Genomic DNA, 16865 nt, shown 5'->3' with positions numbered 1-16865 from the left:
ATACTCTATTAAGGACAGTGAGGTAGACTTAATACTGGATTAACATGCAAAAACAGTGGATGTAATTAAATTTTGTGATTTAATTAATATTTTAGTTCATTAATGCTCTAGTCATAGAGATTGAGAAATTTTTTTTGGTAAAGTGCTTTATAGTAAATATTTTTGGCTTTGCAAGCCATATAGTCTTAGTTGTAACTACTCAACTCTGCTGTTAGGATATATAAACATGAGTGTGGCTGTGTTCAATAAAATTTTATTTACAAAAACAGGCATCAGGCCTGATTTGGCCCATGGGCTAGAGTGAGTTAAAAATAAACAAACATAATTTACTATCTTTGGTTTTAAATCTTTATCCCTAAAATGATAAAATAAAAAAAACGACAAAATGGATTTGCTGTAAGTTATTAGTAAATAATTTTGTTAGAGATGTTGTGGTAGAAAAAGATTGTTTTAAAAAGGATTAGAAATATCTGAGGATTATTCTTCTATTATATATGAAAATTTTATAAAATTTTCTTCAGGTACTAAAATGAGAAAATATAAAGTTACCATGCAAATTAATTTTTCTTTCAGCACATGATTTTGATAAAAGATCAGCTATCAAAACAACGAAATGAAGGAGATAGCATCATCAGTAAACTGAAACAAGATCTAGAAGATGAAAAAAAGAGAGTTCATCAACTTGAAGATGATAAAATGAACATCACTAAGAAGTTAGATGTGCAGAAAGAAAAGTTAATTCAAAGTGAACTGGTCCTAAATGAATTACATTTAACCAAACAGAAGCTTGAGGAGAAAGTAGAAGATTTAGTAGATCAGCTAAATAAATCACAAAAAAATAATTTAAACACCCAGGAGGAGAACTTTGAACTGAAGGAATATACTAGACAAAATGAGGAGGATCTTTCTAGAGTCAGAAATGAGTTAACGCAGTCTCTTAATCAAGACTCTAGCAGTAATTTTAAGGATAACGTACTTAAAGAAAGAGAAGCCGAAGTTAGAAACTTAAAGCAAAATCTTTCAGAACTAGAACAGCTCAATGAAAATTTAAAGAAAGTTGCTTTTGATCTCAAAATGGAAAATGAAAAATTGGTTTTAGCGTGTGAAGACATAAGACAGCAGTTGGAAGAAACTGTTGCTGATAACAATCAGATTTCTCTGGAAAAAAATACTATTGTGGAGACTCTAAAAGTGGAAAAAGGGCAGATAGAAGCAGAGTTGTGTCAGGCTGAAAAGAGACTGTTGGAAGAAGCAAACAAGTATAAGCAAACCATTGAAGAACTGTCAGATGCACGTAATTTGAATACCTCTGCCTTACAACTGGAACATGAACGTCTAATTAAACTCAGTCAAGAGAAAGACTTTGAAATAGCTGAACTCAAAAAAAATATTGAGCAAATGGATACTGATCATAAAGTAACTAAGGAAATTTTATCATCTAGTTTAGAAGAGCAGAAGCAATTAACACAGCTTATACACGAGAAAGAAATTTTGATTGAAAAACTTGAAGAAAGAAGTTCAGAGCTGCAAGAGGAATTAGATAAATATTCTCAGGCCTTAAGAAAAAATGAAATTTTGAGGCAGACCATAGAGGAAAAGGATAGAAGTCTTGGATCCATGAAAGAAGAAAACAATCATCTACAAGAAGAACTAGAACGACTCAGGGAACAGCAGAGTCGAGCTGTTCCTGTGGCTGAACCTAAAACCCTTGACAGTGTTACCGGACTAGAATCTGAGGTATCTCAACTGAATACCATCAAGGATCATCTTGAAGAAGAAATTAAACATTACCAAAAGATAATTGAAGATCAAAACCAGAGTAAGATGCAACTACTTCAGTCTTTACAGGAGCAGAAGAAGGAAATGGATGAGTTTAGATACCAGCATGAGCAGATGAATGTCACCCACACCCAGCTCTTTGTAGAGAAAGATGAGGAAATTAAGAATTTGCAAAAAACAGTTGAACAAATCAAAACCCAGTTGCATGAAGAAAGACCGGACATTCAAACAGAGAATTCTGATATTTTTCAAGAAACAAAAGTTCAGAGCCTTAATATAGAGAATGGGAGTGAAAAGCATGATTTATCTAAAGCTGAAACTGAAAAGTTAGTGAAAGGAATAAAAGAACGAGAACTAGAGATTAAACTTCTAAATGAAAAGAATATATCTTTGACTAAACAGATTGATCAGTTGTCCAAAGATGAGGTTGGTAAACTAACTCAGATTATCCAGCAAAAAGATTTGGAGATACAAGCTCTTCACGCTAGAATTTCTTCAGCATCCTATACCCAGGATGTTGTTTACCTTCAACAGCAACTGCAGGCGTATGCAATGGAAAGAGAAAAAGTGTTAGCAGTTTTGAGTGAGAAGACAAGGGAAAATAGCCATCTAAAAACAGAATATCACAAAATGATGGATATAGTTGCTGCCAAAGAAGCAGCCCTCATTAAACTGCAAGATGAAAATAAAAAATTGTCCACTAGATTTGAAAGCAGTAGCCAAGATATGTTTAGAGAAACTGTTCAGAATTTATCACGTATCATTCGAGAAAAAGACATTGAAATAGATGCATTAAGTCAGAAATGTCAGACTTTGCTGGCAGTTTTACAAACGTCTAGCTCTGGTGATGAGGTTGGAGGTGTCAACAGTAATCAGTTTGAGGAGCTCCTACAGGAACGTGATAAATTAAAACAACAAGTAAAGAAAATGGAAGAATGGAAACAGCAAGTTATGACCACAGTACAAAATATGCAACATGAGTCGGCCCAACTTCAAGAAGAACTTCATCAACTTCAGGCACAAGTTTTGGTTGAGAGTGATAATAATTCTAAATTACAAGTGGACTATACTGGCCTGATCCAAAGTTATGAGCAGAATGAAACCAAACTAAAAAATTTTGGGCAGGAATTAGCACAAGTTCAACACAGCATAGGGCAGCTTTATAATACCAAGGATCTTCTTTTAGGAAAACTTGATATTATTTCACCCCAGCTGTCTTCTGGATCTCCACTTACTCCCCAGTCAGCAGAATCTCTTAGAGCAAGTAACTCTGATGTACCAAGTGAGTCTTCTCAGTTTCTTCAGCAAGAGATAGAAGAGCTAAGGAAATCACTGCAAGAAAAAGATGCCACAATTAGAACTCTTCAGGAAAATAATCACAGATTGTCTGATTCAATAGCTGCCAGCTCAGAGCTAGAAAGAAAAAAATATGAACAAACTGATTCAGAAATTAAGGAGCTGAAGGAGAAACAAGATATTTTACAAAAATTACTTAAGGAAAAAGACCTCTTAATCAAAACCAAAAGTGATCAGTTACTTTTCTCAAATGAAAATTTCACTAACAAAGTAAATGAAAATGAACTTTTGAGGCAGGCAGTAACAAACTTGAAGGAGAGAATATTAATTTTAGAAATGGACATTAGTAAACTAAAGGGGGAGAATGAAAAAATAGTGGAAACATCCAAGGGAAAGGAAACAGAATATCAAGCATTACAAGAAACTAATATGAAATTTTCTATGATGCTGCGAGAAAGAGAGTTTGAGTGTCATTCAATGAAGGAGAAGGCTCTGGCTTTTGAGCAACTATTGAAAGAAAAAGAACAGGTATGTTCTGGCTGGAGTATTGTAAAAGGAAGTTGGGTGTGGAGGAGACTTTAATATGTTACTTTATTGATATTCTCTTTGAAGAGGACTAAATTTGCCCAATTAGGAATATGTATTTCAAGGTGTTGAGATTCATTCTAAATAAATTTTCCTCAGAGGCATCTGGAATTATCTTCCCCAAATTATTAGATATTTCCAAATATTTTAGTAGCATGTTAATTTTTTACAGCTTGTTAAGTAGAAAAAAGAATTTAGTAGCAATTAATATTTTTCTTTAGAAGTGTGTGAGAAGAGGGAATTTTGAAGTCATTTCAATTTAACCCAAATTTTAGGTGTATTTTAGTAGCTGCTAGTAAGGGTTAATAAACATTTTAGAGATTCTTATAGGTAAGGGGAACCACTGTGAAATATGCAGTAGATCTTTGACCATGATCTACGGTAAGAAATATATTTTACATTGTGACACAGCTTGTTTGTGTGTGTGTGTGTGTGTGTGTGTGTGTGTAAAACTAAAAAGAAGTTTTGGGAGCCAGAAATTACCCTTACCACATGTGATACTCTTTTTAAAAAACAATGTGCTAGATGACCCAAATTGATTTTTATAAATCATTTAGTCACCACTTGGAATTTGGAAAGCATTAGCCATGAGTAGTACTTTTAACATAGTAGGCTCAGTAAATATTCTAATCCTAGCTCTGTCACTGATGTGACTTTGAGTTTGTTTATTCAACCATAAAATGGAGGATCATAGCAGTTATATGGATAGTGCCAGTAGCTTTTGATATATTTAAATTTTTACATGCAGTTCATTTTAATGAGAATTATTGAGGATCTCCTGTTACACTATGATAGGTGCTATGTAGGGCTTGTTTGAGTAGTACCTTTTTACTATGATTTCTATACTTTTAGTAGTAGAAATTTGGAAAGAGATGATAGGCAGAACAATAGAATATTCAACTAGTGATTCTTGAGCATTTTGACATGCTGCCAGGCACAAGATACGAAATGATTAAACTACATTTGCCAGTTAAGTTCTCTCCTGGAGTCTTGGATTAAAGTTGTGAAAACTTTACTTCATTTTCTACTTTGCCATCTGAGTAAGTAGGTACACTGATTGTCAGTGTTGAGGTGTTTTCGTCCTTCAGAGATAACTTCTTAGTTTTAATGGTACTAGTCTATAATTGATATGAGAAAGACTCTTAGAAGCTAGAGCTTCCTATTGCTCACTAACCAAAATTGGGTGTGGCTTCTTATGGTTGTAAGAGTAGAACACAAGAATGTAGGACAATGAAGTCTTCTGTTGCATGTATTTTTTTCTTTTGCAATTTTAGCATTTTCTTCAATTTAGTTATATTTCATTGACATTTACAGATCTAAAGTGTGCAGATTTTATTAAGGCCCTCCTATCTTTTAGGAAGCTTCCCCAGTTAGTTAAGTAGTACTTAAGTATATTACTTGAAGGTTGTTAATGTGAACTAATTTTTTCCAATACTCTAAGAGTACCTTTAGATTGTATTTTGAATATAATAGATGACATCTTTTTTTAGGGAGAAAGGGATGCCCTCAGTAGATCAATGCTATTTAATTTTTCAAACATTTGCTTTTTTTCTCTGTAATGTGAAAAAAAATAAACTGAAAAGCTGTTTGGAAAATACTGGCCTCCCTATCCTGGAGAGACTGTTGATATGAAAGGGACAGATGGTTTTATATTTTGGTTTCAGTGGGATGCATTATATATTCTTAAAGAAATAAAAAGTCTACATGAAAACTTACAAGATACTAAATCATAAATAAATTCATTTGCTATACATATTTTAAACAGAGAAAAGAATTGGTTGTAAACAACCTGACACTTTTTTGTGGTTCTTAGAATTCTCACTATCATCTGAAATTCATGGCCCTACTTTTGCAGTGAAGTTATTTTCTCTAACAACAATTGTGGATGCTTATGAATGGACAGACGTGCACACACACACTTTGTTGATTTTGGGGTTTGTGAATACTTTGTTGTATAGGGTAAATTTGAAGAGATTTTTGTGTTCTGAGTTCCTTTTAAAACATTTCTAATAAACTTTTTCTTTCAGAATAGTTTTAGATTTATAGAACAGTAGCAGAGATACTGGAGAGAGTTCTCCTATACCTCATACCCAGTTTCCGTTGTTAACATCTTACATTGCTGTGGTGTATTTATTTGTCATAGCTGATGAGCCAGTGTTGAGGCATTACTATTAACTAAAGTTCATACTTTATTTGAATTTCTTAATTTTTGCCAAATGTCCTTTTCCTGTTCTGGCATCCCATCCAGGTTACCGCATTATATTTCAGAAGTCATGTCTCCTAGGCTCCTCTAGACTGTGTCAGATTCTCAGACTTTCCTTGGTTTTGATGACTTCGACATAGCTAACTGTGTTTTTAAATTAATTATTTGATGAAGAAAATGTCTTTTTTAAAATGTATTTTTCTTTAAAGCTAAAGTTATTTCTTTTCAAAAGGGCAAGACTGGGGAGTTGAATCAGCTTTTAAATGCAGTTAAGTCAATGCAGGAGAAGACAGTTACATTTCAACAGGAGAGAGACCAAGTCATGTTGTCCCTGAAACAGAAACAAATGGAAAACAGTGCCCTACAGAATGAGGTATACTTATATTTAAAGGAACAGTGAATCAACGGTTTAATAACTGTTAAGAGAACTGAAAGGATTGTCAAGTATTAGGTCATTAAATATGAAATGTCCGATTTCGAATCAAAAGTGTACTTTATTATATCTCAAACAAGAAATGGTGCAATTAATCAAAGCATGTGCCTAAACTATTGACACAGTTTTGCCATCTTAACGGTAGCTTGTTTATGCCAGCAGTGAAGAAGCCTGGAGAGTGAGTGGCGATGAAATCGCTAAAGGTGTTTTCCACAGCTTGTTGAGAACTGAATATTTTTCCTTGCAAGAAATGGTCCAAAGCCTGGAAGAAGTGGTAGCCAGTTGGTGCAAGGTCTGGTGAATACAGTGGATGACAGAGAGTTTCCAAGTCCAGCTTCTGTAGTTTGAGCAGCATTATTTGTGTGACACGTGGTCAAGCGTTGTCTTGCAAGGGGGTTGGCTTGTCTCTATTGACCAATCTCAGCTGCATAATTGCAAGCATCCTCATCATTTTGTCCAGTTGGTTGTAGTAGACATCTGCTGTAATCGATTGACCAGGTTTTATGAAGCTGTAGTGGATAATACCAGCACTAGACCACCAAACAGACACCATTAGCTTTTTCTGATGAATATTCAGTTTTGGAGTGTGTTTTGGCACTTCATCTTTATCCAGCCATTGTGCCGAATGCTTGCGATTGTCAAAAAATCCATTTTCATCACTTGTAACAATACAGTGTAGAAATGGTTTGCCTTTATGTCATGACAGCAAGGAAAACTTTGAGACGATTTCTCTTCTGATGTTTGTTTAATTCATGCAGTCCCCATCTATCCAGCTTCTGTACCTTGCTGATTTGTTTCAAATGGTCCAATATTGTTGGAATAGTAATGTCAAACCTTGCTGCTAATTCACACGTAGGTTGAGATGGATTCACTTCCACTACAGTTTTCAGCTCATCATTATCCACCTTGGTCTTGGGTTGTCCATGTGACTCATTTTCAGGATTAAAATCACCCGAATGGAACTTCTCAAACCATCGATTTTCTGTGCCTTCACTGGCCACATCCTTTCCAAACACTTCATTGATATTTCCAGATGTGTGTGCTGCATTGTTTCCATGACAGAACTCATATTCGAAAATAACATGAATTTTTGACTTATCCATGGTTTCACAAAAATTGCTCTAAAAAAAAATTTAGAAGATAATCACAAGCCAAAATGTGCCTTTGAAAGACTGAAGATGTACCTTTACAATAAAAATAAAGCAAGAGGCCGGGCGCGGTGGCTCACGCCTGTAATCCTAGCACTCTGGGAGGCCGAGGCGGGTGGATAGTTTGAGCTCAGGGGTTCGAAACCAGCAAGAGCAAGACCCCGTCTCTACTAAAAATAGAAAGAAATTAGCTGGACAACTAAAAATATACATAGAAAAAAATTAGCTGGGCATGGTGGCGCATGCCTGTAGTCCCAGCTACTTGGGAGGCTGAGGCAGGAGGATTGCTTGAGCCCAGGAGTTTGAGGTTGCTGTGAGCTAGGCTGACGCCACGGCACTCTAGCCCGGGCAACAGAGTGAGACTCTGTCTCAAAAAAAAAAAAAAAAAAAAAAAAATCAAGAAGTGTCAAAGTGAAATGTCACAGATAGCAACTGTCAAACTTAGTACTTAAGGAAATTGGACATTTCATACTTAACCTAATAAAATGAATTTATCTCTTAGATGATTTTGCTTAATCTTCTTCTGATGTGCTACAGTAGGATTTTGATCTCCCAGGGTGCATATTGTTTCAGTTTTCAAAAGTGAAAACCATACCATATTTTGGATATAAGAAAATTTTCTTACTCGTATGAAAAAAGTGAGATTTACTGAAAAAGTGGTCTATTGCAAAGAATACTTTATACAGAGTGCTTTTGTATAATTCCATTTCCATTACAGCCACAGAGACTAAGATCTTGTAAAGTTTGCAGATGAATATTCGAGATGATTTCAGGAGAATTTTTTCGTAGTGTAAATATATCTTGCATTATGAGGAATTAGTATACAATTAATATACTTCAATAATGGGAAAAAGATTTGATAACAAAGTGGCTTTTGTTGGGGGAGGGAGCATTTTATAGAAGAAAAATAAAGAAATGTCCTCTACCTAGGTCCAACGTTTACGAGACAAAGAATTTCGGTTAAACCAGGAACTAGAGAGATTGCGTAACCATCTTTTAGAATCAGAAGATTCTTATACCCGTGAAGTTTTGGCTGCAGAAGATAGAGAGGCTAAACTAAGAAAGAAAGTCACAGTATTGGAAGAAAAGCTAGTTTCATCCTCTAATGCAATGGAAAATGCAAGGTAATTTTTTCTTTTTTTTTTGGTGTTAACTTTAACTGAACACTTCTTGAGTGTCAGACTTAGTAGCATTTTTCATGTTAGCTCATTCTCACAAAATTTATTACTTCCATTTTACCAATCAAAAATCTGAGGGTAAAGAGATTTAATAACCTGCTCAAGCTCAGACACAGAATGTGTGTGTGAGTTTCACACTGGAGTCTGTGACTCTTTTTGGGGGGAGGGAGGGGAATACAGCAAGACTCTGTCGCCTAGGCTGGAGTGCAGTGGCACAATTATAGCTCACTGCAGCCTCAAACTCCTGGGCTCAAGTGAACCTCTTGCCTCAGCCTCCATAGTAGCTAGGATTACAAGTATGTACCACCACACCTGGCTAATTTTTAAAAAAAATTTTTTGTGGAGACAGGATCTCATTATGTTGCCTAGACTGGTCTTGAACTCCTGACCTCAAGTGATCATCTTGCCTCAGTCTCCCAAAGTGCTGGGATTGAGGCTCTTAAGTAGATCTGGCATTCAGACACTCTGAATCCTAACCTTCATCCTAGATAATTGCCTCTTGCCATTTTAGGAGTATGGTCTGAAGTTCTGACTGATTTAATTATCTCTGTTCCGCTCCCATAAAATTTAATATATGTGGTGTTAGTATCAAATCATCTGAAGTTGAAATGGGTGTAGATATTAGAGAGAGTAAAGGAAGTAGCAAGGTGAAGACCTGGTCAGTATGAAGAATTAACTCTTGGTGGTTTATTAGAACATGTGAGTGACCAGTTCCCTGATTATATATTTAAAATTTTCATTCATCTCAATAAAATGTTTTTTTTTTTTAAATTACAAAAACATTGTATTTTCCACTTAGGAAATCACACAAATGAAAGGAACAAAGCAGAATCCCACCCACCTAGAGATAATCTTTTTGTGCCTCTTTATGCTTTTATATTTGTGTGTAGATATTATATATATCTTTTAAAGCAAAATTGAGATCATGTTATTCATGCTGTTTTATAACTTGTTTCTGTGACTTGATAATATGAGTGTCAGTACATATTAAGCCATATATTTTTATAATATTTTATGGCTGCATAATATATCATTATTTGGATTTGCCAGAATTTCTTTAACCCAGTCGTTCATTATTGGGCAATTAGAGTGTTTCAACTTTTCAAAACTACTGAGTGCTGTCATGATATTCCAAGACATGTATTTTTGTGTTGATGACAGATTATTTCCTTAGTGTAAGTTTTGAGAAATGGAACTTCTGGGTCAAGGCTCATTTAAAACTTTCGAGATTGTACTGCCAGATTATTTTCCAGGAAAATTCTGTCCATTTATATTTGCATTGGTAGTATGTGCATCTTTTTATTATCTTTTTACTATGTATGATGCTAAGGGAGATATAAGGAGATAGTAGATATTATCTGCCTTCAAAGAGATCATAGGCCAGTAGAGACAATATTTCTGAGTGTGAACCCCTGTCCCGCTTTGCAGAGAGTATTTTGTACCTTCAGACTCAGAAGGAAAACTTGTTTAAAATGGGAGTTAAAACAATGAGTGATCACTTGTGTATGTCTTTCACTTTGGTAGAAATGCCGAAACAGCCTCAGGTTACAGCATTATATATTGTAATCCTTCCTTGCAATTTTCAGGCCCATATTTTCTCTAATTAAAATAGTTCCTAGTCTCTGCCCCTTTCATTTATCCTTCATAATAACTTCCAGAATAACCTTCCCTAAGTAGAGCTGTGATCTTGATACTCCTTTTTGCAAAAACTAATCTGGACTCCCACGATTTGGTCCCAGGCTCCCTACCACCTTAGCCTTATTTCACATTATCCACATCCAGCCAAACTGTATTACTCACTTCCTCAGATAGAGCCACTGTTTTCCTATTTCTTTTTCTTCTGCTTTTTCTTTTCATATTCTTTCTTCTGTCTGAAGAGTGGGCCTGATCCCTAACAGTTTTTCTGAGAATCCCACCTGTTCTTCAAATTCCATTTTCTTCCTGAGGGTGCTTTAGTTAGCATCCCACGCTTCACATCCAGAAACAAACCTTGCATAATACTTTTTTTGAGTCTTTGATAGGGCACTTATATTTTACGTTAGGGTATAAGTAATTGTTGACCTGTCTTATACTGTCTTCCACCCAGTGAAATGTAAGGTCCCTGGTAGGTAGCAATGATGCCATTCATTTTGTACTCATCACACAGTATATATAATACACGTAGCTACTCAGTAAGTATTTGTTGTTTGACCAACTCAGATCTACAAACTACATTATGGTGTTTTGAGCCCTTACTTAACAATACTAACACTCGGTATTTATTAACTTTCTGAGTGCCATTGTGGCTCATTTCTTCGTTACAATCACCCTTTGAGTGATTTGCTAGCCAGCAAAGTTGAATGAAGTCCAGAGACATTTGGGGTGGAGTTCAGGTTCCAGTGATCAATTTACTGTTCTTTCCACAAGAGGGTGCTATTGGGTAAGGTCTCTTCAAAGTGAGGCAATCTTCATGTGCTTTAATGGGCTGCTCTTGAATAAGAACTGCATTTAAAAACCCAGGAAGACTAGTGCAATATTTTGAATATAATCATTATACATTAAGGAAGGGCACCAGGGACATAAGCCTGGATAGGTGCTATATAAATTTCTTAGGGGTCTCTGGATTATTATTTGGGGTAGGAGTTACTGTACTTAATCTAGGCAGAAAGAAAGATGATAGTAAAAGATACTTAACTAATAATCAGGGCAGTTCATCAATGGGGTAGCCTTTGGAAAGTTGTGAGTTCACCACGATTGCAAGTGTTGAAAGCAAGTAGGTGTCATAGAATCCATTCCTTATTAGGTCAAAAGCTGGACAATATGACTTCATGTTTCCTTAGAACATAATATTTTATGGTAAATTCCATCTTAGAGTTTTAGTTTGCAAACATGAAAGTTGCAGGCTATTTGTAAATTTTTCTTTTGCTGACATTTCTTATTTAGCCTAATTTTTAGTCTTTATTAATAAAAGGATTGCCATTTGTTCAAAGTCACTTTGACAGGAAGAATGGTTGAATCAATAAAAACAGGGAGAACAAAGATGAGGAACTCTTCAAGATTCTTTGAAATCTAACTTTAATTTAATACGATAAAATATCAGGAAGGTCAAATTCATGGAGATAGAAAGTAGGATGGTAGTTGCCAAGGGAAGGGCGGGGAGTTATTATTTAATAGGTATGGAGTTTCAGTTTGGGAAGATAAAAAATGTTCTGGAGATGGATGGTGATGATGGTTGCACAGCAGTGTGAATGTACATAGCATCACTGAACTATACACATTCAAATGGTAAATTTTATGGTACGTATATTTTACCACAATACAAAAATGTAAGGAAGATGTTTCATCTTGTTAAAGTATCTAAATACTTTGAAATCTAACTTAAATTTAGAGCAATAAGATATAAGGAAGATGGTTTTTGTTGAAGTATCTAAATAGATAGAAGCAGTTTGACTTTTATTCTTTGTTTGAAGCCATCAAGCCAGTTTGCAGGTAGAGTCTTTGCAAGAACAATTGAATGTAGTCTCCACGCAAAGGGATAAAATTGCACTGCAGCTTTCTGCCTCTCAGGAAGAAGTAAAGCAGTATGCTCTGTCACTAGCCAACCTGCAGATGGTACTAGAGCATTTCCAACAAGGTAAGTTGTAGGGTCAGTTTTTCAATGAAGAAAAATTGTAGTTATTGGTAATTTTGCCTTATTCAAGTGCTGTTTTAGACATAGGGAAATCTTTAAAAGGTTACACACTCGTAGAGGAGAAGGGTAAGTAGTCATCAACAAGTTATTTAGATTCCTTTTACAATTAAGACTAGGAAACATAAACTATAGTAATTATTAAAAATTTGTTTTATTTATTTTTTAAATAGAGACAGGGTCTTACTCTGTCTCCCAGGCTGGAATGCAGTGGCACAGTCATGGCTCACTGTAACCCTGAACTCCTCTTGGGCTCAAGGGATGCCCCTGCCTCAGCCTCCTGAGTAGCAGGGACTATAGGCATATGCCACCACACCCGGCTAAAGTTTTTTATTTTTTGCAGGATGGGATCTCGCTGTGTTGCCCAGGCTGGTCTCGAACTCCTGGCCTCAAGTGATACTCCCACCTCTGCCTTCCAGAGTGCTGGAATTACGTGTTAGCCACCGTGCCTGGCCTTAAAATGTGTTTTAGTATCATATTACCAGTTAAGGTGCGAGTTGAGGAAGTACAAGGGTAACATGAGGAAAGATGATCAAGTGATAAAGAGGAATACAAAGAAAGAGACACACATGGAAAAGATGGTTAGATTTTGAGATAGTGGTTGGAGGTTGAACTTACTTCAGTGTTGATCACTGGTAGTCACTATCCTTTGAAATATTGATTAACTTGTTCTTAGTCATCTGTACTTTGAGGTAACTACATTTTCTAGTCCAAGTGAAAATACTTTTTGGAGACACAGTAACAGTATCCAGAACAGTTTTACCCTGAGAATCAAATATGCTTTTTTACATTCTACCTCCCATCCTTGTTTACCCTCTTTTGATCATTCACCCATTTATTTGTTTATTCATGCATTCAGTAGTTATTGACAGTGAATTAAGTGCTGTGGGCAAAGTGATTAGAGGCTATGAAGATAATGAAGTAACAGGGGCTTATAGTTTTGTGCCTAAGCAAAACTTTATGGGTCCTCTCAGGGTTACTAATGTGGTTGAAATCTTGAATTTTTAATATGAGCATTTTCTAGGTCTGTTTTATAATATAATCACTAGAGTGAGTGTGCATACAAAGTAGGCGGTGCTGAGGCTATGGAGAAAGCATGGCCAAAGAGAAAATACTGAGTGGAGTGATGAAGAGACAGAAGAATCTGTGTGATAGACACGGTGGAGAAGGGCTTAGGTGGAGGAAACAGTGCTCTTACTACTTTAGCTCCACTTAATAATATCACTAAGGCATGTAAATTTTCTTATTGAGCTATTTAAACTGTTTTTGTTGCATTTTTAAAATTTCAAATGGTTTAAAGTTCCAGTTTTATCACACAGTTGCAAAATACTAATGTAACTTTCTTATAGAGGAAAAAGCCATGTATTCTGCTGAACTAGAAAAACAAAAACAGCTTGTAGCTGAATGGAAGAAAAAGGCAGAAAATCTGGAAGGAAAAGTTGTATCATTACAGGTAGGTCAAAATAGTTCGCTCTTGTAGATTTCATTATTCATGAAACGATTACTTGTATAATCTTTGTCTTAGAAACAATCTCCTAAACTGTTCATTTAGTAAATGTAGTTTGAGTGGCTGCTCTGTTTCTGGCCCTCTGCTGGGGCATAACAGTGAGCAAGATACTTAGGATTTCCCTCAAGTGACATAGTTTACAGTAGACATAGCAAGTAAGAGATGATAGGACATTTAAATTCTTTAGCACACATGGGTATTTTAGATTTCTGGGGAAAAAAAAATCCAAATTATTCTACAATTTTAACTTTATAATTTTCTCCTTTCAACAAAATATATTGAGCACTGTATTTCACATTGAGTAAAATAAGATGTATTATCCCATTAGATCTTTTTCTTTTGCAGCATCAGCTTTTAAAAGATTTTTCTCTTTATTATTATGCTATATTTCATATTTATGCTATATTTTAGTTATATATATGGTATAAATAAAAATGAACCCCTATGAGGAGATATGACACCAAAGTGACTTGTTTTTAGGTTTAGGAGAAAGTTTTCTAAGTCATAGGTAGTCTCTGACAATAGCTGGTACAAAGTAATAAAATTCACTTACTTGGCGTTAGTAATGATTGTGCTGTTCAGAACCATTAATGTCTCAAGTAAATGAAGATATATTTTCTATAAAATTTTTTATTAAGTATCAAGTGGCTGCAAAAAAATTTAGTTAATATCTGTAAAATATAAGAATAGCACAGTAACAGCAAATACCCACATACTCAGCACGTTGTATAAGAAATAGAATGTCATCCTTTGAAGTTCCTTATGTACCTCTCCCCATCTCATCTTTCCTACCACCTTGTAGATAACCGCTATTCCAGAATTTTATATTTATCACCCCTAACTTTTATTTATGGTTTTATCATAGGTTTGCATCTCCAAACCATAAATTGGTTTTGCATATTTTTGCAGTCTATATAAATGGAATCTGAACTGTTTGTAAATTGCGTAAGTCTTCTGAGGCTTGCTTTTTTCTTTTTTTAAGCCCAGCATAATATTCATCAGATTCAGCCATGTTACTGGGTGTTACTGTGTGTAGATGGTTCATTTTCTTTACTGATGTATTCATTGAATGAAAATATAATTAAGTTACGCATTTTACTGGACATTTCAGATATCTTATATACAATGTGCTGTGCTTATGTACTTCCTTGTTTATATCTCCTGGTGCACACATGCAAGAGTTTCTTTTAGGTGTATATCTGGATTGGAATTGCTGAGTTAAGGGATACATATAGGCAACTTCAGCTTTATTAGATGATGGCAAATTGTTTTCTAAAACCATTTTGCTAATTTACTCCTACCAGCAGTGCCTACGAGTTCTTGTTCTACATCCTTGTCAACACCTGGCGTTATCAGACTTTTTAAGTTTTTGCCAATCTGGTGGATGGGAAGGTGTTCTAGTCCATTTTGTGCTGTTATGACAGAATACCACAGCCTGGGTAATTTATAATGAACAGAAACTTAATGGCTTACGGGTTCTGAAGGCTGGGAAGTCCAAGATCGACAGACTGGCATCTGGCAAGGGCCTTCTTGCTGCATCAGCCCATGGTGGAAGGGCAAAGGAGAGGGTGGGAGAGCAAGAGGGGGCTGAACTTGTCCTTTTATAAGGAACCCACTGTCACGATAAGTGCGTCAATCTATTCATGAAGACAATGCCCCCATGGCCCAAACACCTCCCAATAAAGGCCCCACCTCCCAATACTGCCACATTGGGGATCAGGTTTCCAACCCATGAACTGTGTGGGACACCTTCAAACCAAAGTAGAAGGGTTATCTTCTTGTTTTAATTTGCATTTCCCTGATTACTAATGAGGTCAAGCATCTTTTAATACGTTCATTGATCATTTATGCTTACTCTTTTGTCAGCTCATTGATACATTTAAAAGATACATATATATTTTCCCCCCCATGGCAGAGATTTTACTGCATAAAATATATATTTTATCTAATACTTTTAGTTGTTTCCAGTCGGGCCAATGTACACAGTCTGTCAAACTGCTAGAATGGAAATCCAAATCTTCTTTTAAAACTAGTTTTATTTTTTAAAATTTAAAATGTAACGTACATTTAGAAAAAGAACAAAATAAGTTAGAAGAAACTAAGAAGGAATTAGTAAAGATAAAAGCTGAAATTAATGAAATAAAAACCAAACAAATGGTAGAAAGAATAACAAAATCTAAATGCTGATTTTTGAAAAAGTCTTAGTGAAGTTTTAAGCTTTAATAATTTCATAATTAGAAATGCTATGAGGTAAAAAAACAATTTGAAAGTTTATTTAGGCCGGGCGCGGTGGCTCACGCCTGTAATCCTAGCACTCTGGGAGGCCGAGGTGGGTGGATCGTTTGAGCTCAGGAGTTCGAGACCAGCCTGAGCAAGAGCGAGACCCCATCTCTACTAAAAATAGAAAGAAATTATATGGACAGCTAAAAATATATATAGAAAAAATTAGCCGGGCATGGTGGTGCATGCCTGTAGTCCCAGCTACTCGGGAGGCTGAGACAGGAGGATCGCTTGAGCTCAGGAGTTTGAGGTTGCTGTGAGCTAGGCTGATGCCACGGCACTCACTCTAGCCTGGGCAACAGAGTGAGACTCTGTCTCAAAAAAAAAAAAAAAAAAAAGAAAGTTTATTTAGGGGGAGGATGAAGAGAAGTGTATTAAAGCAGTGGTCCCCAGTCTTTTTGGTACCAGGGGCCAGTTTCATGGAAGACAGTTTTTCCATGGGGTGTGCAGTGGGGAGAGCTCAGACTGGGATGCGAGAGATGGGGGGGCTGCTGTAAATGTGCTCACTCGCTCACAGCTCACCTCCTGCTGTGCCCGCACCATTCCTAAGTTTCATGGAAGACAATTTTTCCATGTTGGGGGGGGTTGTTGGGGAGTCGGGGGATGAGTGAGGCAGGGGGTGCTGCAGAGCTCTGCGGCCCCGTCCCTAACACACCACTGACCGGCCAGTCTATGGCCCGGGGACTGGGGACCTCAGTGTCAAAGGATACAAACATACAGTAAGATAGAAGGGATCAATTCAATGTTTGATAGCAGAGTAGGGTGACTATACTTAAAAAAATGTACTCA

General features: G+C 36.0%; 1 protein-coding gene across 1 annotated transcript in view; it reads left to right on the top strand.

Annotated features, from left to right (window-relative positions):
* TRIP11 (thyroid hormone receptor interactor 11) overlaps positions 1–16865 on the top strand; it is a 60040-nt gene that overhangs the window by 23502 nt on the left and 19673 nt on the right. Inside the window, 5 exon segments of the mRNA XM_069489241.1 lie at positions 574–3603; positions 6096–6236; positions 8375–8568; positions 12072–12235; positions 13639–13742. Of these exon segments, the coding sequence (XP_069345342.1) occupies positions 574–3603; positions 6096–6236; positions 8375–8568; positions 12072–12235; positions 13639–13742 (3633 nt within the window).

This window comes from Eulemur rufifrons, chromosome 2 (genome assembly GCF_041146395.1).
Source record: "Eulemur rufifrons isolate Redbay chromosome 2, OSU_ERuf_1, whole genome shotgun sequence".
Taxonomy (NCBI): Eukaryota; Metazoa; Chordata; class Mammalia; order Primates; family Lemuridae; genus Eulemur; species Eulemur rufifrons.
This window is presented reverse-complemented; position numbering and strand designations above follow the sequence as displayed.